Genomic DNA, 26,067 nt, shown 5'->3' on the forward strand with positions numbered 1-26,067 from the left:
AAAACATAATATTATGATTGGCTTTAAATACTATTTTAATAAATTAGTAAGACATTTTTAAGAATTGATCAATTGTTTACCGCTCATAACTGAGAACATATCAACATTTCAAACTTAAAATAAGGGCCTAAAAAAGTAAAAAGTTTTACACTATAGTCATCCAATTTATTCAAGAATGAGTAACCTTGTAATACAAAAGTTATGGTTAGGTTATGTATTGCAGGAGTGTCATCAAAACAGCCTTCACCAACCAATTACCACCAAGGTCCATGGTCTTTACTGCATGAAATACATTTGGAAAACTTTTGAAAGCAGCATCCAGTATTTTCAAATCTGTAATTATGAAAAATTTGAGTATTTTATACCTTGCTAAAATCAATCTGGATATTCCGGTGAAGGTATGATAACCCAAACTCCGGTAGGTATTCAACTTAAATAGTGACATTAGAAAAACTAAGTGTGTCTAAGTTTGACTTCATAATACACTGACATTTTTATTAATTATACTCATAAACCTTAATCAAGAGTTATTAGGTATATAAATATTTAATACTTTTTAATTATCATGGTGTTTATGTAAGCTCCCCTTCTTACATAGAATGTTTAAAGACCCCAACATTTAAACAAGTCAATTATATAATAAATTCAGTTGGTTTATTTTGTAAATTAAAATGAAAATATAATATAGTTATTAAATTTTAAATTTGATACATTTTGCCAAAATTCGAACAATGAATGCTTATTGAAAAAAAATTGTTCCTATTTATTTTTAATATTTTTTAACTTGTATTGTAGTAATATATCAGGAGCCGTGTATTAAAGTTTTACGCTTTTTGGCCCATCAAATAAAATGTTATGGATATTTGTAGAAAAAAAACTAAAAAAATTGAAATTTGAAATTGCCTCAAAAAGAGTTATGTTAGGTCAAAATTCAAAATTTAATCGTGTGTAGAAAACACTAATATAAACATTCATTGAAATTTCCAAGTATCTATAGTCATTCTTTTTTTAATAATGTTGTAACAATATGAATTTCAAACGCACATAAAAATTTAATTTGACTTTCTTGTAGACATTTTTTTTGATAAAGGTAGAAAAACTTATGAGGAATCTTGTATAACATCTTCAAATCTTAGATTTAAAAAGAAAAATGTTTTATGAATTTTTAACTCAAAATAATTTGCAAATTTTCGTATTTTGTCAATATGTGAACTTTATATGCTTATAAAAAAAAATTGCGTCCATGGATTTTTGATTTTTTTCATCTGCCTATGAAACAATATACTAGGAGCCTTCTATTACATTTTCAAGCTTTTTTAACCAAATAATAACATTTTATCGATATTTATAGAAAAAAAAAACAAAAAAAATTGAAAATTGACAATATCCGTAAACAGCTTAAAATGAGTCAAAAAAATTTCTAAATTGTATGGTGTATAGAAAATAAAAATATCAACATTCAGAGAAATGTTCATGTTTATACATTCATTCGTTATTGAATTACAATAAAATTAGGAAATCGATACATGAGAAATCGCGTGAATATGCAACATTGTAAAATTATGAACTTCAAACGTTCATAAAAATTAAATTTAACCTTGTTGTAGAAATTTTTTTTTTGATAAAGGTAGAAAAATTTATGAAGAATCTTGTATTATATTTTCAAATCTTAGATTTAAAAAGAAAAATTTTTATGAATTTCTAACTAAAAATAATTTACACATTTTTATGAATTTTACGTATTTTGTCAATATTTGAACTTGGAGGGCTTGGAACTGAAATTAAATATACCGGTATTTTAACCGGAACCTATTGAAAATATTGGAACCAGAATCTTATTGAAACTCTTTTTTTGATTTTCTTAGGAACCTAAACAGGTACCGGAACCAGTAATTGTCGGAAGAGAATTTTTCAGTTTTTTTCGATTCTAGTTTTATTTCATCATTTAATATATTTAGGTAGGTTATACATATTAAATAAACTAGGTATACATAATATTGTATTTAATACCACCAAAAATACTATTTTTTAATATATAATCTAGATTAAAATATTAAAGTAAAATAAATTATATTTCAGTATCTTATTATATTATACATTATTATGGTCTCATATTAAATTAGACCGACAATTATCAAAAATGAATTCAGATTTTGAAACTTAAAAGTTCAAAGAAAAAGTCAATTAATCAAAATAACTTTTAGTAGGAAAGTAATTTTGTCATTTTAATTTATATTAAAAATCATCAGCTAAGTATTAAATTAAGTACTATATTCACAAAATATTATTTTTATAGAAAAAAATCTTTATAGGTACACCTATTGTACAATTTCTGGTATGAATGTCAGTTGTTCAAGCTGAATTTTTCAATTCACAAGGCTACAGACTCACTGGCCACAGCTACTGAGTAAGTTAGTCAAGGATCTAATGGCTGTATGAATTAGTATCTATTGAGCGATGACCGTTCATTTCATAATTCTTTTCAATAAGAAACTATGTACCTTGCACAAATTACCTATATATCAAAAATTAATTTACAAGAACCTATAATAATTTAAGATAATATATCGAGGCAGAGTTCCATTCTCAAGTGTTGAGTAAACTAATAGGTGATATAAACAACTACTAAGTTGATAACCTGGCCAATAATTTGCACATGGCACATTATACAAATTCTAGGCTATTATTTATATAAACCCACTTTTTATAGAGACCATTGAGTGTTTGACAGTATCAAATTATAAGATGCACTGACTTCCACTTTTTACAAATCATTATCATTTTTAACATGAAAGGGTGCTGTTCTGAGTCTACCGTACTTATAATTACTTCGCATGCATTTAAAAATGGATATATTTCGGATTGTCCTGAATAGTTAGGAATTCATTTTATTGCGTCTAACGCGCTTATCGGTTTCATATCGGTACCGCCTGTCATTTTCTTAGCTTTGACTATTCTTTTCGGTTGTATATATTCGGTGTGAATAGTATTTCTATTACTTCGTAAATCTTGGCGAATTGTGCCAGTAGTAGGACTATTTTCAAACTCCTCTAGGTTTATTAATCTTAAACTTTTATTTAATATATCACTACTTATTGGTTTGATCTCTATACGTTCGTTAATTATTTCTTCATTAAATGTGTCTAACTCTTCGTCTAAGTTATGTATTTCTATGTTGTCAATTATTTCGCTATCAGTATTGTTTACGTCAATTTCTAAATTATTCTCGTTTTCGATTATTTCAATTATTCTATCTAATATTTCCCTAGCTATCGTTTCGAATTCGTCGCTAATATTTTCCTCTGAACTATTGTTCATTAATATTTGTTTAATTGTTCCTAACGTTTAATATAGATTTCAAACATAAAACTCTTTTATTCATATATTTTTATTCAATTTGGGCTTTGAAATTCGGGCATAGTGGCTTCTACTCGGGCTAGCGGGTTTCAACTTGGGCTTTAAACATGGGCTAGGGGCTTAACATGGGCTTCAAAAATCTACACGTGTTCTCTACAATGGATTCCAAGGGAGTTGTACTTAAATAAGATGAACTCAATAATATGCCCTCAATAATTAATAATAAATATAATCTCAATAATAATCTCAATAATGCCCTGTAATAATTCACAATAATAATTCTCAAAATAATATAATATGCCCTTTAAGAATTCTCAATAATATCTTCAATAATAATTCTCAATAAATGCCCTTTAATAAATCACAATAATAACTTCAATAATAATTTATGTGTAAAAGAGTGGTGTTACGACTCTTTAAGATACTATACTAATACGACGCTTCCATTGACGAAAGCTCACGAGACTAGCACTGCGCAGAATTCAGCCACCTAGGTACGATCTTATTCCGAATAGAGTATATACTAATGGGCGTATGTTCCGTTCACGGCATTGAAAAGTATACCAATGAAAAGTTTACTACACAAGCGGGTCTATATTTTGAAAATGAAGGTCCGATGAAAATAATGACAACGCAGTGGAACATTTTATGATATATCATATTTTTAACAGAGGAAAGGTGTAATAGACGATTACTTATGTTACGTCCCAACCGTCGTCGATATATACATCAACGCAGAAATGAAATACGTGATGTACTAGGTATGATGAATGTTTATTAACGTAGTACAAAATTACAATGTTATAATATATGGTGTAAAAGAGTGGTGTTACGACTCTTTAAGATAGAATTTAAACTGTGAGTGGTGTTACGACCTGACTCTGAATGTCCCTAACCGTCTCAAGAGCTCTTGTCCTGGGTTTCTATATATATGATTGTGTCCTTTGGAGTGGGTGGTTGTAGTAGTGGCTAAGCTCGGTCATGAGACAGAGTTCGGGTCTCGTATTTGGTATGCTGGTCGACTCGTATCCTGCGTATGGGTGTTGGCTTTCCAGGAAAGATACGTGAGACGACACTTTCTATAGTTTAATAAAATTGTTTTCTCTTCGCTTTTGCAACGACCTCCACATATTATACTATACTAATAAATTGCCTTATTAGTTATAGTGTCAAATACTATTAGAGACGTTCAGCGTGCTGTACATAGTTAATATGTGACTACTTAATACGTTGGTACGTAACAATAATTTCGTGTATGCAGCAATAAAAAATTAAAAATTAAAAAAACAACAACCAACAGACTAGGTAATCAAATATATTTTAAATAACCCACTAACTAATAATAGTAACATGCATAATACATTAATCTCTACCTTCAACATCCAAAACTTAGATCGATATTTAAAAAGCGTTTAAGAAATAGAATTAATTAATATAATAATGTATAAAAGTTTTTCGATATAGATATTTACTTCCACCTATCAATCATGATTATCATTAGGGCTGTGCATTTTTAGGAAATTACATTTTTTTTTTGGTGATTGTGAAACGTAGCTTTGTAAGTACATAATTTGAATTATTTTAGTATGAATCCATTTATGAAACTTTTATTTTGCATTATTCGGTTATATTTTCCTTTTTTAGTTTATTTTCCGGTATTTTCAAACATTTAATAAAATGGCGAAGAGCTGAACAGTTATAAAGATGTAGTGGAAAAACAGAAAATTGGATTGTATGTAGATTTGATGTAAAATAGTTACATGACAAGACAACAATTGTTCAAACTGAAGACGATTCAGTATCGAGTGTATGACGTACGTCACCATCGTCCAAAATATATCACATCATTGATTGGAACACTGGTCTTAAAACATAGATCTGGAAAGAAAGCACGATTGATTAAAGTAGATTCAAATGAAACTGAAACAACCTACCTTTCACAACTTAGAGCCGGGGAAAAAAGAAAAGGGTAATGACTGAGGCTAGTGACAATAAGGCCAATATTATTTCTTTCAGTATATATTAATATATTGTAATTTTAACAGGAAAAGCTTGGAATCCATTTGAGGTTCGATGTATCTATGTGATAATAAATACTGAAAATAATATTAATTGACCTTTGTTACTTTTTTAAATTTTCTGTCGCTAGCCTCAGTCTGTATCTTTTTCCTTATTCCCCGGCTCTAGGTAGGTAGCGAAAGGTAGATTGTTTCAGTTTTATTTGAATCTAATTCAAGCAATCGTGCTTTCCGTCCAGAACTATGTTTTAAGACCGGTGTTCCAATCTATAAAGTGATATTTGGACGACGGTGGCGTATTTATCCTCTTTATATGAACATCAACAATATTAAAGTCAATACATAATATTCTAATTTTGTTATATATTTCAACAACCATGTTTAAAGAATGTAAACTAATTGTTATTACATCTTGTCTCAATAAACCTGAATGAAAGTGGTTATTATTGTTATATTTATCTCATAAAATGCAGATTAAAAAGTTGTAAACTAAATGTTTTTCAATTACCAATTGCAGTGCTAATTGTTAATATTATTAACACATATTTTGCTTTTAACCTCTGTGTTTATCTAAATCTTCCAAACATATTTCCATTAAGCACTGTATGTCAGTTGAACTAAGAAGGATAGGAGTTTTTCTGGTGTTCCCTGTTGTCTTTCAATTTTATATAGGAGATAACCTGAGATGATTCAGACGTGATATATTTGGTAAAACGACTAGATCCATATAGTTTTCATTTACCTGCTGAATTCAATGAGAATTTGTCCATACTTTTGTCTATGATACTGTGGCGTAGTTACGATACATTCTACATTACAATTTTTCAAATTATGTTTTAGTTCTAAAAAGTAAGTAATGACCAACCACATGATAGCCTTCAAGAGTTTTATTTAACCATTATTACAATAGTAGACAATTATAAAAATACGGTTGTTCTGCACATAAGTATAACATTTTTCATTTATTAATACAGAAATTATAAATTTAAGTCTGACATAAGTTTTTGTAGAACAATTTAAAATAGCCAATTTGTAAATCTGTTTTTAGAAAAATTTTAATTGTAAAAACATTAATTTAAGTAATGTAGTTTATTTTTTGAAATTTTTTGAAATATTATTATTTTTGTTAAATAAAGTAAAGTGTATTTAAATATTTATGGCAGAGTACGGTGTGATTTGTTTTGCACACAACCATATTCTATCGACGAACGAAATTGTGACGTGCTAAAATGTAACAATAATTGACAAATTATTATAATATTGAACACTGCAGTTATGCACCTATTTTGCCTATACAATACGCCGGCCAACACTTTATGATTGAGCAAAATGCAGGTATTGGTAACCTAATACTATTTATACAATTACTAATAATATAACATAGTTCTGGAAGGAAAGCATGATTGATTAAAGTAGATTCAAATGAAACTGAAACAACCTACCTTTCACAACTTAGAGCCGGGGAAAAAAGAAAAGGGTAATGACTGAGGCTAGTGACAATAAGGCCAATATTATTTCTTTCAGTATAAATTAATATATTGTAATTTTAACAGGAAAAGCTTGGAATCCATTTGAGGTTCGATGTATCTATGTGATAATAAATACCGAAAATAATATTAATTGACCTTTGTTTCTTGTCGCTAGCCTCAGTCTGTATCTTTTTCCTTATTCCCCGGCTCTAGGTAGGTAGCGAAAGGTAGATTGTTTCAGTTTTATTTGAATCTAATTCAAGCAATCGTGCTTTCCGTCCAGAACTATGTTTTAAGACCGGTGTTCCAATCTATAAAGTGATATTTGGACGACGGTGGCGTATTTATCCTCTTTATATGAACATCAACAATATTAAAGTCAATACATAATATTCTAATTTTGTTATATATTTCAACAACCATGTTTAAAGAATGTAAACTAATTGTTATTACATCTTGTCTCAGTAAACCTGAATGAAAGTGGTTATTATTGTTATATTTATCTCATAAACTTCAGATTAAAAAGTTGTAAACTAAATGTTTTTAAATTTGTTTTTAAAATTTAAACTAAGTTGACCTAAATAGAAAAGGAGTTTTTTTGGAGTTCCCGGCTGTCTTTCAATTTTAGATTGGAAATAACCTGAAAATATGAATAAAACGTGATATATTTTGCTAAAACGACTAGATCCATATAGTCTTCACTTACCTACTGAATTCAATGAGTATTCATCCATACCTTTGTCTCTGATACCGTGGAATAGTTACGATACATTTTACATTAAAATTTTCCAAATTATGTTTTAGTTTTGAAAAATAAGTAATAACCAACCAAATTACAACCCTCAAGAGTTTTATTAAACCATTATTACAATAGTAGGCAACTATAAAAATTCGGTTGGTCTGCACATAAGGATAACATTTTTCATTTATTAATACAGAAATTAAAAATGTAAGTCTGATATAAATTTTTGTTGAGCAATTTAAAATAGCCAATTTGTAAATCTGTATTTTAGATCAATTTTAATTGTAAAAACATTAATTTAAGTAATGTAGTTTAATTTTTTTTTTAATTTTTTGAAATTTCATTATTATTTTTAAATAAAGTAAAGTGTATTTAGGTATTTACGGTGGGGTACAGTGTAGTTTGTTTTGTGCACAACCATATTCTATCGACAAACGAAATTATGACCCGCTAAAATGTAACAATTATTATTGATAATTTATTATAATATTGAACACTGCAGTAATGTACCGATCTTGCCTATACAATACGCTGGCCAACACTTTATGCTTAAACAAAATGCAGGTAATAGGTACCTAATATTACCTATTACCTATACAATTATTAATAATATTTATATTTTGTATACCTACACCTCAGTTTATTCAGTATTCACAACGATTTTCAGTGAAGAATATAACACCGATATTACCTATATGTAGGTATTTAATATTTCACAATAATATACCTAATATATTTTATTTTTAATTGTAATATAATAATAAACTTCAATTAAATAGGTTGTCAATTATTGTCATCAAGACCTATCTATTGTTAGGTCCAGAAGGACTGTAAGAAATAAAAAGTCTAGAATGAAAATTCAAATACGTTTCTAAAAACGTACTCTCTTCCGAAAATTTTCAGAAGCGGATTAACATTAAACATTAATATTGCGCATCAGTTGTTACATCATCCCAACATCCCGTATAGCATATTATGAAAGGATATGTCCAACTATGCATCGTTATAAATTGTACAGTTTATAATAACCATTAATACTGATTTGCGATTGAATAATAATTGATCGCAGGTAGTAGCCAGGCTTGTTATAGATTACATAGACATTTATTAGAATTTGGATTTTTGGAATTTGTTTTATGACAATTCTGTTGTACACATAATAGTATTCTTATTTCTTAGTATTGATAAACTTTAATAGAACTATGATTTTATAATTATATGTTATTACTAATAAGTAGTGGCAATTAACTTTATAACTAAATTATACATACTAATATAGATAAAATATATACATATTGTATTTTGGTACCGAAAAAAACCAAAATAACCTCTACATCAAAATATAGGTTTCGGTTTCGGTTCCTAAAAACAAAATGTATTTAAGGGTTTCGGTCCCAAGATTTACAAAAGGTTTCAGTCCAAAACCAGGCAATTTTTGACTTTGGTACGGTTCCAGGCCCTGCTATAGACACTCAACATTTTCACCAAATGTTAAAGTTCTGTCAAAAGAATAATGTGAAATTTTCTGTTAGAAATTTATAATAGTTTTTGTTTTCATATTTAGTTATAACATTAGGCATTTTTATAGAAGGTTCCCAACAAGTTTTTCTACCTCTATCAAAGAGAAAAAGATCACAGACAAGTTACGCTATTTATAGCAATGAGATATTTTCGATTTCTATATTTTAACGATACACAATGAATAATACAATACCTATAGTATAATATACTGTTAGCACAGATATCTATATACTAACTAGATAAGGTACTCCTATTTAATTTACATTGTTATCAAGTGATGCTCAGCTGTTGACACCTCCATTTTCTCGGGAGGGGGCAAAACATTTCATTCATTATACAAAATGTATTAGAAACAACATCGTTTTTAATGGTAAAATAAATAATTAATATAAAATGACTTACATAAAATATTTTTTCTTGTTTTTAAAACTACAGGTTTAGAAATAATAAAATATAATACATAATAAATCGTAATTAATCTTATTTGTCATATGAAATACCATGCAATTGCCCCCTGACCTTGATGCTTCAATTCACTGTGGGAGTTCGCTATGTTTTACTATATAGATGTCTGTGACTGTTTGTCATAATGTCATGAATTATTATTTATTTTATTTATATGTTTTTGTTACACTTCTATTGGTATACAATTACTATTGGTTTGATTATATCTCTTTAAAATCAGAGAACTAATTCATTTTCTCCGACTCACATGTTTCATTTTTTTTTGATTTGTTTACCTTCTTTATAATTTAAGAAACTTAAAGTGTTTAAGAATAAAAAAAGCAAAGGTATAACTGGTATAACAGTGCCGTATTTACGGAGGGATATGGGGGTTAGATCCCCCTTGCCTATGATATTAAATTTTAAGTATGTTGGTTTTCTAAATGTTCTAGCCGTGGTAATTGTACCACTCTGATAATATACTATACGTCGTTCGTGGCATATATTTGATTATCGAACAACAAAAACGTACCTCTATGGTAGTATGGTGTACTGTATTTTTTTATTTTTCATGCATGAGTGTTTATAATAAATCCGACTAACAGTCGGTAAATAAAACAAAATTACCACGTTGAACCCTCCAAACCTCCCCCCCCCCCCACAAATACGGTCTTGTATGTAAGTATGTTCCTATTATTATTAATTTCAATTATAAATATATGTGTAAATTAATTGCGAAAATGTTATAAATAATAACATTCATAACTATTGTAAGAATTTGGAGTTTTGACAGTACCAAAGACTACCCACGACCAAAGGGGAACACTTTGTTCGTGACCTATGAGCCGCACCGCGTGTGACCCGATGGTCAAGTCGGTGGAACTCATAGGTTTATTACACGCATCAACAAGTGAATGTTGAAGATTTATGTGGGGGAAAAGAAAAAATGATATTAATTAAGAAAAATGAAATAATAATGGTGAAGTTTAAGGTAATCATGTGGTTTTTATTTTGACATAGTAAATAATAGTTATAACATTGGCAATTGTTTATAATAATAATTTGGCCTCCACACATGTCAATAATAAAGTATGAGTATAATATAATAATTGGGCACATGGCAGGTTAGAAAAAGAATAATAATATGGAACATGTTTCAAGACATTATAATTTATATTAGATCATGGGTTGTGACCATTGGGATGATGCACAACCATGTTATTGAATGTAATAATAAAACTCAGGCCCACGGGAGGCTACACGCCACATAAATCGTGGTGTGCCCTCACAGGGTTACCTGGCATGTATGTATTAAAGAAAATATATTGAGTCCAGTATGCTTTTTTAAAATAAGCCGGAACAACAGTCTATGGAACTTGTGACAGCTTAGGCAAAGGAGAAATAAAGGACCCGCGTCTTGTGACGCCTATAAATCGTGCTTTAAAAGGGGGGGGGCATAAGGAAATTTACGTTACGACATTATTTGAATCAACGGCCGACGACTGGAGCTTCAGGGCTGTGGAGATTCCGTGTCTGGTGTCCTTGGCCACCAGCGACCCATCGTTGTGGCTTAGCCCATCATGGCAGTGTGTGTATGAGCAGGAACCGGGTTCAAAATGATGGCGTCGTGGTCGGTTGGTCACAAGGTTTTTTGTCGATGTTCTCGTAGACGTGACGTGTGGAAACGTGATCGTCGGTTGCAAAAGAAGGTACGTGTCGACAGGTCGCCAGTTGTAAAAGGAATAATTCGTTGAGTTGGCGACGGAGCTTCGTATTCGTCGAAAAGTGGGGCAGCTCAGTGTCGGCGTTGTTGTCATTATTTTATAATAATATAATTAATACATTTTTGGAGACAGGTTGTTCTGCCGGTGTTATGATGCCGGGCGCGACCAAGGCGCAGACGGCATTGGCAGCTGTGGGCAACGGTGTGTGGACACTGAACACTGCAGGTTGTGGAGGTCGGTGGATATCTGTTACATAATACTGCGATCATTTACGCATTAGCGCGTGATACTATTTGTTATAAATGACTATGTATGAGAGTGGGTACGCGCAACCGTAGATTGTAATCACTAAGGTACGCTCAGGGACTGTTTCTAATAAAATAATGTGCCAAAAAATGATGTGATGTTACGCTATATAACTGTATATTAGAATATATTATAAGAATAAAGTATAGAATATAGATATAGTAACTATAACTACATCCTACAAACATAAACAATTGTCGTGGCGTCGGGGGGGGGGGGGGGGGGGGGGGTACAGTTTTTCCATGATTTTATCATTCCGGTCATTTATTTTCCGGAAAATTACGGCTTACCGTCGCTATCGACTATTTCCTTGGAAAAATGTCCATTACTATGCTACAAATAAACGAAAATAAAATCAGAATACACCGTTGACAAATATACATGAATTACCACGAATAAAAACAGGAGCATTGCTCTAACCTAGTGAATATGAATCCATAAAGATGCATAAACAAAATTGTAGACTACGTCTCCGTGGCACGTATTGAAAAATAAAAAAAAAAGAATACCTACCCTTTGGTATCATACATTTAAAATGGTATTCAAAATTTTTAAATTGGCAAAATACATACAAAAATGTTTAAGTGTTAAGTATAAAATATTATATATATATACCTATAGTAATAATATGTCAACCACAGCACACGTCATATTCTATTAATATCAACGATTATACCTAGTACTCTCGTATAATATAGTTAATGATCGATAAATATTAAAATAACCATCATTAATATTTATATTGAAATAATTTTCAATGTTTTTCTGATATATTTCATGCTTCAAACACTAGCAATAATAAAACTTAATAAAGATAAAAAAATATTGAGTACGAACATATTAACGTATACGTCTCTGAACACTACGCGGTACCGTAGTTTTCGCATCCACATTTTTGTGACCGGTCAAGCCGCCTACCGTACAGGCGATTTTTACACATCAACAAAAAATTTTATCGTAAATATTTAATTATTTTTTTTATTGGCCACACAATGTTAAAATGACATATTTTTTGTTTTCTTATGATTGACGTCCAATCACAATGTCTGGTAAAACATCCTGACAACCACCAAGAAGGATATAATGGCGCACTGCACCGCAGACCCGGTGATCGATAGTTGACCGTTGCCTGTATCGGTGCCGTTTCCGGTGCTGTTGCCTGGAATGATGGGGGCTTTCGTGGCTTCAGGCGCCGCTGGTTCTACTACGGTAGCATTGGCATCCGCGTCTTGAGCTATAACACCTGAAACATACGTAGGACATAATATATTTTAATGAATCCGTCATATCATGCAAACAAGTATAAAAAACAATACTACAATGTACACTAATTATCGATGCATGTACAATATATTATTTGGGTATAATATTAATAAGCACGTTTATGTATATTTATACAAAACCATTTAAGTAGATATACGATAAAATAGTTACAAAGTGTTATACTCACTCTGAATAAAAATTCCGCACAAAACCAACATGACGACCATTATTATTACTACGGCGGGAGATTTCATATTTGCGTTTAGACGGCAACAATACAAAATGACTCAAGATGTAAACGATTTAAAATAGTTTCAACCGGTAATATTATTTATAACACTGTAAAAAAATTGAATATTTTCTTTAGATAACTGTTTTGTCTGGCGACCTTTACTCGGCTAAGCTTCGAAGTAGACTGACGGATATCTAAAAGTGTATGTTTATATTTGTAGCCATGTATATTTGATACGAATTAACATAATGATGTGGCCAGATATAGGAAATGTCACATTTATTTTTAATTACAAATATTGTACTGGCCAGCTTATTATTATAGCTTGATTTCATTGTAGTTTATTGAATGTTGTTAAAACTAATAACGCGGGTCCTCTTTTTAGACGATTGCAGTAGTGGGCTGAACTATTCGAATTGTTTAACGTGTTATGACTTATGAGCCTAAAATGTACAATTGTACATACGTAACTACTACTAGGATCTGCGTAAGCAGATACCTATTATAATTTCTAAATAATATCGATTTCAAAATTATGTACCTATTCATTATTGAATAGTTATTTCTATTTGTCATTATTATTTTACTTAATATATATTTATAGGTGGCAACATATAATAACCAAACATTAAAACACATATATGTGCATTTACCAATGATAATGAATATTCAAATTTCACCAATTTGGAACTATTTCTAACAAATAGATTATCCTATATAAACACGAGTTTAAAGTGACGCACTATGCAATATTTTTCAGACCAACGGAAAAAAACTAATTTAATCCAATTGTCAATCAATATAGTTAAGTTATTAAGTTAATTAGGAAATGTAGGAACAAGCAAGTTTTGTTAAAAAGCTTTAAAAGAATTAACATTTTAAGTAGTTAATAAAAATTATCATAATAATAATGGCTACAGTGTTTTTATTTTATTCTTACTAAGAACACATTTTTTACCACCTACCGTGTAAAAAAATATTATAAACTTGTAAACATACAACTATTATAATAATATTATGCTGTAAATTTAATAACTTTTTTGTTCTCTTGAGAATATATGTGCTTTCTTCGATAACGATTTATTATAATTTGTCGCTATAAATAATTATTGTTTTACCTACTGTCTAATATAGTCAATCTATCGTTACTATAATATGACAAACGATAGTATAGTTATGAACACAATATTATACATTTGTCGGCATAGAATATAGATATTAGACAAGGGCGTCCATCTTTGAAAATACAGGGGGGGACTGTATATTTGCAATAATATTGACCATTCTGTTAACCTGTTAACTGCTATATGTAAGTTTACGTAGTACAATATTATATGACTGTATTCATACAATAGTATTTATTAGTTTATCATAACTATATAATTATTTATTAAATAAATAAGAGTTGGTAGGTCAATTTTTAATAAAATGTAAAATATACAACATAAATAATTCATTTTATTATTTAATTCTATAAGTGTCAATAACTACTTACTATACTAGAATAAATAATTTAAAAGGTAAAAAATATTTCAGTTTATTATTTAATTTAATTTGTGTCAATTACTACATACTATGATAACTATGTCATTAAAAAGGTAAAAAACATAATGTTATAAAAATAGTATAGATAAACATTAAAACAAAAACTGTAATTCCTTTTGTTTTTTGAAAATTTGTCCACTACATCTTGAATTAAATTTAAATCATTAATTTTCTGTCTATGTATACTAAGTATACATATACCAGATAGTCGCTGATCCGTCATAGTAGACCTTAACCATGTTTTTACACGGTGAAGCGTATTAAATGATCTTTCGATCGTACATGTTGCAGGAGGTATGGTCATATAAATTATGATACATTTTTTAACAGATGGAAAAAATTCACAATCCTTGAGATAGTAAGAAATGCTACATTTTTCATTAATTTTAATAGAGTTTTCAGTTATATGCCAGTAATCATACCATCATATCTTCTTCTATAAGATTATCAATATTTTATAAATCCTTTATGTTTTTTATTGTACATATGAAAGCGTATATTTCATATACCACAGTCTAAGATCCATGTCTATATAAATAATAATAATATAATAGTATAATAATTATATAAATGTATAATAGACACGGAAAAGACAGGGGGACATGTCCCCCCCTCTCCCAACCAATGGACGCCCTTGATATTAGACACCTATGTAATTAATTCTTGAGTACCTACGTTGTTTATGAATTAAATCTTCACGACCCAGTTAAAAAAAAAAAATTAATTTTGGTTTTTGGTTTTTGGTGCAACTCTAAAACAAATGACCGTAGGTACATGCAATTTTGACTGAATGTTTATATTAGCATTTTCTATACACCATAAGATTTTCCGAATATTTTGACTTATTTTGATATGTTTATGGACATTTTCAGTTTCAATTATTTCTATAAATATCAAGAAAATTGTATTTCTGGGTAAAAAAGAGTGAAAATTGAATGCAAGGCTCCTGATATATCGTTACAATAGCAGTTGAAAAATATTAAAAATATATTGGCAGAATTTTTTTTTTTATAAGCATTTTGAGTTCGAATTTTGACGAAATTTATCAAATTTAAAATATACGACTTTCTTTTTTGTGAAAATTCTGTTGAAATAATATTTTTAAATGCTTCAAAAATGTAAATACATACCTATGGTAAAATTATAATATTTAATTAATACATTTGATAAGAAAACAAAATATGACATAATAATAAGCAAATATATTTTGTAACAATAAATCTCTGAAAACTAAATATTTTAACAACAATTTACTGGTGAGTGGCGGAAAACAGGAAATCATTAAAATGCTGAATTTTCCGAGTTACAATTAAAATCCAATATTGACCTATTTATAATATGTATTTAACACCCAATTTAATAATCAGCGGTGAATTGAAATAACTTTGAAAAATACGTTAGCCGTTTGTGCTAAATAAAATGATCACTCTCTTACTATATTATATTTAGGCTGGCCCGAGCACGAACGGCTAACGTATTTTTCGAGAATATCTTAATTCAACACTGATTATACAATTGGGTAGGATAAACGAGGTTCAATGTGAAATGTTTTATTTTAAATAATTAACAAAACATAATAATAATTAATAACTAGTATCTAACAATTTGCAAGACTATTTTTACAATTTGCAAGCCTTAAGTTGAATCATCAAATAAAAAAAACTAAGACATGTGTCTTCCAACAAAGCCGATCGTTTCAATATTGATTTATACTTTCTTTCTTTAATATTTAAATATTATAGGACATTACTCATTTTCTAAACAACCAAAAGTACATTTTACATGCAGTCGCGGAATGGGAGTAAATAACGGCCACAGCTACTAGCTTCCGGATGAGTGACCAGTGACCACCAGTGTTCATAATAGTTAAAAACCTTACCTTACCACCGTAACAAAAACCTTCTGTACCAACCTCTTACACCTACCACGGTTCATAACCCCTACAAAATGGCCTCCGATTGTTCTGGCGACTCCTGGCTGGTGGGTTGTCCCGGCTCCTCGGACTTGCCGTCCTCGGATGCCGGTTTGTCAATCTCCATCGGTGTTGGGTTGGTCGGAGGCGTGCCGGCTGCTTCCGGGTCTGAGGTTGGCGCGGGTTGCTTGGCAAGACCGGGGGGGGGGCTGTTTGTGGGGTATCCGCCCCTTTTTTGGTTTTAGGGGCCCATTGTTGTGGGGGCGGGTTGGTGTTGTTCGTTACCGGGTCCAAAACGCCTGCGATGCGTCGCAGCTCGCTGAACGTCGATGGCCGGTGTAGACGTATGTGTGTACGGAAAGTGTCACGCGTTAGTCCAGCGATAATACCTACCAACTCCGGTTCGGATAGGCAGGTATTTACGCGGCGCGCAAGCTGGTTTTTAATCAGCACAAATTCCGTTAATGACTGTCTGGGCGTTTTACGTGTTGACACGATGTCGGCGCGCAATCGAGACTGAATTTTGGTGTTATTGAAATTTTTATAAAATTTCTCCCTAAATTCTGTCCAGGATAGGTCGAGTGCCCTGATAGAATTGTACCATGTACTCGCCGTTCCTTTTAATTGCGGCTCGACCGCCCTGCACCAACCCGATGGGTGTATACGAGCTTGCGTCAAAATCGACTCGGTATTGTCTATAAACCGTACGGGGGTCCTCGGCCCTAGTTCCTGTGAACTCGGGTAACGAGGCTCTTGCTGTACACAAGTCCTCGTACGGTATTAGTACCGAACGTTCATGTACGCGTGCTTCGTATGACGCGTGTTGTGACGCACGTGTGGTGTGACCCGTATAGTCGTGTTGACTGTTGCGCGGGAAGAACGGTCGGTTGTTCGTGGCGGCAGTGTGGCTGGCGCTCGGCTGAGCGCCGCCTTCGTTGCGCTCATACGACCTACCCGACTGGTAACTATCGTGTGTACGAGTTAAATAGTCAACATATTATATAATAAGGTGAAATTATTTTTAGTAAAATCTAAATTCAAACTACGGATAAGCTATCGAGTTCAGAAATACTTTAACGTTTGTTAAATTACAATGGTCAAATATACTACAATCTTTTGTTATCAAATTTTTGCGCCCTTTTTGTAATCCAATTATGATAAATCGAGGTTTTTCTAATTTTGAAGCAGTTTTCAAATTATATGCAACTTTTTTAGTGGTTCCGAGTTCAGGATATTCAAAAGTTTCAAAAGATCTAAAAGGGATAAATAGACTTTTTTCTTTTTCTATAAGTCTCAATAATTTTAACCTTTCTTCATCGTCAACAGTGATATGTGGAACCATCCAGACTAATTTATTTAAAACGACTTTACCTTCAGTAGCAGTTGCACCAGTCTTAACTTGTAAAGCATTTAAATCACTATGACTTCGGGTTAATATTAATTCCAATCTAGAATTCACTAATATTCTTTTATCGTCTTCAAACAAACCTAACCAATATTTCAATGGAATGCAATCACTAAATTCCCCTTTGTCATTTTCCGATTGCGTTGCGTTTTTAAAATTCCAGACAGCATTTTCATAGCAATTGTAGTTTTCTGGCGTACCGGATAGGTAACCTTTCAACGAGCTAGTGATTCCAAGAACACGTGTGCTATCTACTTCTATCCCATTGATTTCCAATCGTATTTGTTCGAAGAGGTAAGAGTAACCGTTATTAGATAGTTTCACTTTGGTAGCATCAGTAATTGTTCCTTCAAAAAAAATAAAGCTTTCGTGTAGATATGGATAAACATCTGTTTGCTGGATTGATATACGTATTTCATCATTATTATTAAATCATGTTGTATACGGTGCATATGCATGGTATTCAATTTTCGTAATCTTAGAATCCGTTTCGTACTGTGAAGTTATATCCAAAATATCACTTTCAGGCATTCTGCTTTAATTGGTAACACAGATTTTGTAAAATTTTTTATTCTTCACCGTCAATTTTTTTATTTAATTTGATGTTACTGGTTGCACTTAAGTCTTATGACTAGTTGTACTGATCCGAAGTAGTGGGTTTATATTGAATTTTAATCTCATCTCAAGACCCGTAACGTTTAATATGTAACACAATTGTCAATGTCTCACCAAAATTGAAAATCGGATTATGATCTTGATTAACTAACTGAACGGTTATCGTATCAATATTTGTTTTGTTCAATTTGTAATATATTAAATTTGGGGGTGACTGTACTACTTTCGATACTGAAGTTTCACTAGGAAAAAAATCATAAATCGAATGACTTTGAAGATGGTTGTTGAATGATCCTTGAGCTATATTACACATTACTTTTATAGAATTAATTGTGTTTAAATTGACTTTGTCCTTAATTTTATAAAACGCTACCCAATGACTTCCGTCGCCTGAAGATATATCCAAGTTTAATATACCACATTCAATCGCATGAGGTTTTTTAGGTAAGTTCTCACGTGAAAAGACACCACGGAAATGATTGATTTTCAACTTTCTTACATATTTTATAATACCTTGAGATAAAAGCGGTTTGTCAGGTAGCGTGATATCAGTCTTTTTTTATTTTTTTTTAACCTATTATTGTTTGAATTCAAACCACCACCTTTTTTTCTTTTTGAATTTTGAACCGCATTATACACACTGGCACCTCCGGACATTAAACTACCAAGTGCTGACAATTCCGCAAATATAGGTATTAAGGGGATTACGCCTCCTCTCTGTCCTGGTGTTAAAATCAATCTTTTACCACTATTCTTTTTCTTTGAGGATCTTTTTTTCTTCACAGCTAGCATACCATTGTTTTTCTAACACGTTTCCGTTTAACTTTACAACCCATCACTAATTTTCTTTTAGCTTTCATCGCGTTTGTTATTGCGTACGCAACCAATTTCTCTTTTCTAGGTGTATCTTTTGTTTTAAATCTTTCCCAAGCGCGATTTTCTAACACTTTATCAGCTTTATGTCTATCGTCTAAATTTTTACTCGCTGCATACACAATATCGTGATCATGACAAGCAGCATCCAATGGGTTTATTCCTTTATCATCGTGATCTAATGTCTTCTAGATTCTGAGCGAAGCGATTTGATTTTAAAATGATGTGTGTTTTTTTTTTATTTTTTATTTTTTATTTTTTAATTTTTTTATTTATTTTTGTGTCTGTCATCACCTTTTAGGACAGTAAAAGTGCTTGGATTTTCTTCAATAGTAACTTTTCTGATAGGAAAGTGAATCTAGTTGGTACTTTGGGGGGTCAAAAGTAAAAATTTCCCAGTAGTTTTCACAAGCGACGTGAAAAACAAAAGAAAAATTAAGGAAAAACGGGAATTTTTACGCAAAATCTGTTTTCGAGAAAATCGATTTTGGTTTTTGGTGTAACTATAAAATAAATGACCGTAGGGACATGAAATTTTGACTGAATGTTTATATTAGCATTTTCTATACACCATAAAATTTACAAAATATTTTGACTCTTTTTGAACTGTTTACGGCCATTGTCAGTTTTCAATTTTTTTAGTTTTTTTTTCTATAAAAATCAATAAAATTTTATCTGTTGAGTAAAAAAGCTTGAAAATTTAATAGAAGGCTCTTAGGGTATTGTTTCAAAGGCAGATGAAAAAAATTAAAAATCCTTAGTCACAGTTTTTATTTATAAGCATTTAAAGTTCAAATTTTGACAAAATACGGAAAAATCACGAAAAATAGCAAATTATTTTGAGTTGAGAATTCATAAAAATTTTTCTTTTTAAATCTAAGATTTGAAAATGTAATATAAGATTACTCATAAGTTTTTCTACCTTTATCAAAAAAAAAATGTCTAGAAGAAACTTAAATTAAATTTTAAGAGCATCTGAAATTTATATTTTTACAACATTTGATATTTACTCGATTTCTCATGTAACAATTTTCTTATTTTATTGTAATTAAAAAACGAATGACTGTAGATACTTGAAAATTTCACTGAATGTTTATATTAGCATTTTCTATACACCACAAAATGTTGAAAATATTTTGACTCTTTTTGAGCTGTTTACGGACATTGTCAGTTTTCAATTTTTTTAGTTTTTTTTTCTATAAATATCAATAAATTTTTATTTGTTGGGTAAAAAAGCGTGAAAATTTAATATAAGGCTCCTGATATAATAAAATGATTAACTTTTATGGCTAAGGATTGAAAATTTAAAACAAGGCTCCACGTAAATAGGTTATATATAAATTACTTTATTCACAATAATATCATCAAATATACTTGGTAATATCATAGGCTGACTGACCGTTTTCGCTCAGAATCGTTTTTCTTATACAATGATATAATATCATTGAATTCAAATTTGACACCATCCATTACAGTGACCCACTTTTAACCTACTGTACAGCAGAGTGACATCCACTTATCCATCTTTTTTAATTTTGTACCAGGACCACAATACTGATAGCCTGGAACATGGGCTTCAACTGGGAGACTATTTATAAGGAAGTTTGCAAATCCTTTCCCAGTCTTACCTGATTGGCACTTTCGAGATGAACACCTCATCTATAACTGATTATCAATTGAAAAATTCTAGAGTATTTATAAGAAAAGAAAAATGGATTTTATCGAACAGAAAGATAAATTAGATGTTATAAATGTGGATGTTCAGATGGTAAAAAAACCATCAAGACACGGTTCGTTATTACCTGATACTATACGCGCTATATTAGTCGGTCCCAGTGGATCAGGAACAACAAATATAATGTATAATCTAATCACACATGTAAACGGGTTAAGATTTGAAAATATTAATTTCTACTCTAAAACCTCTAATCAGGAAAAATATGTTTTATTAAAAAAAATAATATATGATATACAAGGTGCTAATTTTTCATATTTACAAGCGCTGATAAGGTTATAAAACCAAACTTGACTAAAAAAAATTCTATTATAATTTTTGATGATGTAATATGTGGTCCACAATCTGTAATCAGGGAATACTTCAGCATTAGAAGACATTCAGGTGCTAGCTCTGTATTTTATTTAGCACAAACATATTCTAAAATATCAAAACAATTAGTAAGAGATAACTCAAACTTGTTAATGGTGCTGAAACAATATGAGACAAATTTATGACATATATTCAACGATCATTCGTCTGCAGATATTGATTTCTCAAAATTTCGGGAAATTTCACATTTATGTTGGAACCACAGTGATTACGGGTTTCTGGTTATCGATAAAACTCGAGAAATTAATGAAGGAAGATATAGATGTGGTTTTCATATGTTTATTAAAATAAAATAAATTAGTATTGTATTATGTTAACATACGTATCATTAATTTTCTGATATTATAATTTATAAGCCATTTAATGGTGAACTTTGTAAAAAATTATTGTAAACCTTATATATATTACTTTAATAAAATACTTTATAAATATATATATATCATAGTACATAGTTATTAGCCCCATAGTGATATCAGTAGTCATACAGTTATATTGTATTTATTATTTAGAATGAATAAAGAAAAAGTTTTGCTGGAAAATGTAATAACATCAAAAAAAAAATATTAAACGAAAAATAATGGAAATGAAACGTGGTGTTATAGATTCTGAAAACTATTTCCGTGAAGCATTTAAACCATTGAGTACACGTATAGAAAATAATAATCAATGTAACTCGCACCCAGCTGATCAAAAAAATACGGAAACCTTGTATATTAGTGACGAAGATGACGGTTTATTAAATTCACCATTTATAAATTTTTTTAATAATCGACAGACAATACACTGTTATGATAAATCCTATGGTAAGTATTATGATAAAGCTAGGGATTCGTACAAAATAGGAGATCACACAGTAACTTTTTGCCATGGTAACTTACAGTTGGTTAATAAATACTATAAATGGACTAAAGGACTATGGTCGTTATTATGCGAGAAGGAACCAAAAAATCACACTATAGAAGATATGGAATCTTATTATGATATTTTGAGAATAACACATGTTCATTTAAAACCAGATGGGAAACCCAAAACTTCAAGATACTTTAAATGGATTAATGTTGTAAAACCTCTATACGAACGAATGAAAAATGAGGATCACCAGTTAAACAATGCAATAGCCAAAATTAATACCCCTAAAACTCCTCGAATTAACTTATTACCATTTAACGAACATATATCTAGGTTGAGCACTAAACGTAGTAATATTCATAATAATACAACCATGGGAAATGAGCCGTTTGAATTTCAACCAACAGCTAACAGTTCTATGATTTCAGAACCCGTTGTTGAAAAGATGTTTAGTTTTACTTCGACACCGCAGACTTATAATAAAGGTGCTGGTTTATATAAAGATGTAATACCTCAAACCCAGTTAGTTTATTATGACGACCCAAATGAGCTAGTGACTAGATTAAACCTTTTAGCATCATCACAAAGTGTTGGTAATACTGGTGTTAATAATGAAATTATATCTATTTTAGAAGAACTACGTGAGAGAAATATTATAGTATAATGGCAACCATAGATAGTATAGCTAATGAACTACATCGACCAGCCAGAAAAATATTTCCTAGACGATGTGTAGTAACACGGTTTATTGATGACCTCTGGCAAGCTGATTTAATGGATATGCAATCACATTCTAGAAAAAATCATGGCTTTAGATATATTCTAGTTGTTATAGACACGTATTCAAAATATATTTGGGTTGAGTCACTGAAAAATAAGTCCGGTGAAGATTGTACAAAAGCCATGTCTAATCCAAAATTGTTATGGACAGATAATGGCACACAATTTTATAATATTTAATTTAATGATTTACTGAAAAAATATAAAATTAAACATTTCAGTTCATACAGTGTTATCAAGTGTTCGATTTGTGAACATGTTATACAAACTCTTAAAAATAATATATATAGACATTTCACTGCAACAGGTAAATGGAATTGGTATGATAAAATATCAAAAATTATACAAAACTATAATAATACAAAACATAGAACAATTAAATGTACTCACAATGAGGCTCGGATGGACGCAAACAAAATTAAATTTAATGCTCATATAAATGATAAAACATTATATAAACCGAAATTTAAAGTTAATGATAAAGTAAAAATATCTAAGTATAAACATGCATTTAGTAAAGGATACACCCCAAATTGGACAACGGAAATATTTACAATTTCAAAAGTCTTACAGACAAACCCAGTAACTTATCAACTAAAAGATGGAACAGGCAATAAAATCTTAGGTGGTTTTTATGAACAGGAAATTAAGTTAACCGATTATCCAGACACTTTCCTCGTTGAACGTATTATAAAAAAAGTTGGAAATAAAATGTTTGTCAAATGGCTAGGTTTTGATTCGAGCCAAAATTCATGGATAACATCATCAGATATTTTAAAATAAAGATATTTTATATGTTATACTGTTTATAATAAAAAAATATAAAAGTTTTTTTTTTATCAAGTCAAATTAATTATTTACATAGGTTATCTCCTGGAATAAAAAAAGATTGTTTATTGTATACAAAAAAGTTTTAAACAATAATATATTACACTAATAGGTCTTGTAATATCATATCAGACATTGTGTTAAAATGAAATTGCAATATTTCATGTAAAAATGATATGTCATCGTTTTGTAGATGCGAATAATAACTAAAGTCATAGTTTTGAATATATTGGTTTGTAAATTCATTCCTCTGGCAAGTGATGGTGAGACCACGGACATCGATTTTAATCAGTTCGTAAGCTGTGTCAAATGTAACCTGATAACTTGTCAAACGTTTCTGTTTTTCTACAATATACAAATCGATCAAATTTTGTATTTGCTTGAGACGGGCGAAGTCAATGTTCGTCAGGCTAATGTAATTGTCGTTAACATGCAAGGTAATTAAACTATGTTTAACATTGTTTGAATATGAAAAGTTATCTGTTATTTTTACACGTCTAAATCTGGTATGTAAATTATTCATAATTGAATTGTAATTAGATTCAGACATAAGTGTAAACCATTCTTCCAAACTTAATGTAATGATTTTCTTTGAAAGTTTACACTCCAATAGCAAAATAATAGAAATCTGATTATTAATTAACCCCACTGTAATATTTTTCTTGCTTCAAAGTCGAATCTATTATAATACCTGCGCGCAGTAATTGCGTGTTACAGGTCAAACCCGATGAGATAATACGGTCTAATTTAGTAGCGATTAAAAAATATGCTATAAACGACAATGTTATAATAGCAAATAGTTTAAGCCCGGTGCGCGACAACACCATTATAAGTAATATAATTAACATATCCGAACAATCATTTATTATTGACGAATTAACCACGAGTAATTTGAAATGGGAGCCATATACGGATAAGATTCTTTTTATTAATGAGGATTACGTGCCGGTAGATAGGAGTCACCCGGGCCGAATAACATTATTAAACGATTTAATTAAAACTGAACATTTGAATAAGGAAGAAAAACAAAACATTATAAGCATTTGTAATGAGTATTCTGATATTTTCCACCTAGAGGGGGACCTGTTGACTGCACTACGTTAGGAGCATCAATAGGGTGTGAACCTTTATTAAGTCATGCGTTATTATTAAATAAAAAAATACTACAGCGTAAGCAATTACTACTAGACTCCGTCGAACTTAGGCGTCGCCGGGGGGTAATGCAATACGTTGCACAAGCAGCACAGGTACTATATGGGTTGTGCAATTGGGCATGCATAAAGAAATTTGAGTCCTCTATAGGTAAACTACAAGAAACAAAGGGGGGCCCAATAAACCTAGTAGACGAAAATCTTAGAATTTTAAAACTACAAGCGGAAACGTTCGATGAACAATTAGGGTCACTAAAACTAACAACAGCGAATTTAGTTAGTTTAACTAATGTCACTTTCCAGGAAATTAAATCGAATAAGCGATTCATAATGGTTAATCAGGCATTGGTAATACAAATGATGCGGGTAAACACATTCGTCGAGATATTACAAAGTGCTAGGTCAGGACAAATACATCCGAGTTTAATAAGTGCGAAAGATTTACTAGAACAGTTTAAAAAAATTAAACTTATTCTACCTAGTGGGACCAATATGCCACTCGAGGTGCAATATAGCAATGTTTACGATTTAGTAAAGCTTGCAGATTTGACGGTATATTCTAATAATAATAACATTGTTTTTATTTTAAAGATTCCACTAGTGTATCAACATGTTTTAAGTTTATATAATTTAATACCACTTCCAGTGTGTATTACAGATAACAAAAAGAAATGTATGTATATTAAACCTAAGCACAATTTTTCAGCTGTAACAAAATCAAAGGAGCTTTACTCGACTTATGACAATTTTAATCCCACCATTTGTAAACCTGTCCACGAATTTTTGGTATGTCCCGAAACGCACCCTTTACATTCTAGGAGTATGAGACCAGTGTGTGAAATACTCATAATGCAGGAGCCGCGAGAGGTACCAGACAATTGTGAGATACGACATATCGAAATGGCAACAACAGTGTTCCACAAATT

General features: G+C 30.6%; 1 protein-coding gene across 1 annotated transcript; it reads right to left on the reverse strand.

The window, feature by feature from the left end:
* Window positions 1–12,618: 12,618 nt before the first annotated feature.
* Window positions 12,619–13,098, reverse strand: LOC132935825 (uncharacterized). The gene is made up of 2 exons (XM_061002456.1): window positions 13,032–13,098; window positions 12,619–12,824 (listed from the first exon to the last, which is right to left on the reverse strand). Exons 1-2 carry the CDS (start codon window positions 13,096–13,098, stop codon window positions 12,619–12,621), a joined length of 273 nt encoding a protein of 90 aa, XP_060858439.1.
* Window positions 13,099–26,067: the final 12,969 nt, after the last annotated feature.

This window comes from Metopolophium dirhodum, chromosome 1, assembly GCF_019925205.1.
Source record: "Metopolophium dirhodum isolate CAU chromosome 1, ASM1992520v1, whole genome shotgun sequence".
In the NCBI taxonomy this organism is placed as follows: Eukaryota; Metazoa; Arthropoda; class Insecta; order Hemiptera; family Aphididae; genus Metopolophium; species Metopolophium dirhodum.

Coding starts and splice junctions, on each gene's coding strand:
- LOC132935825 (XM_061002456.1), bottom strand. CDS start 13,098: ATGAAATCTCCCGCCGTAGTAATAATAATGGTCGTCATGTTGGTTTTG. Junction 12,825..13,031: donor GTGCGGAATTTTTATTCAGA/GTGAGTATAACA, acceptor CGTATGTTTCAG/GTGTTATAGCTCAAGACGCG.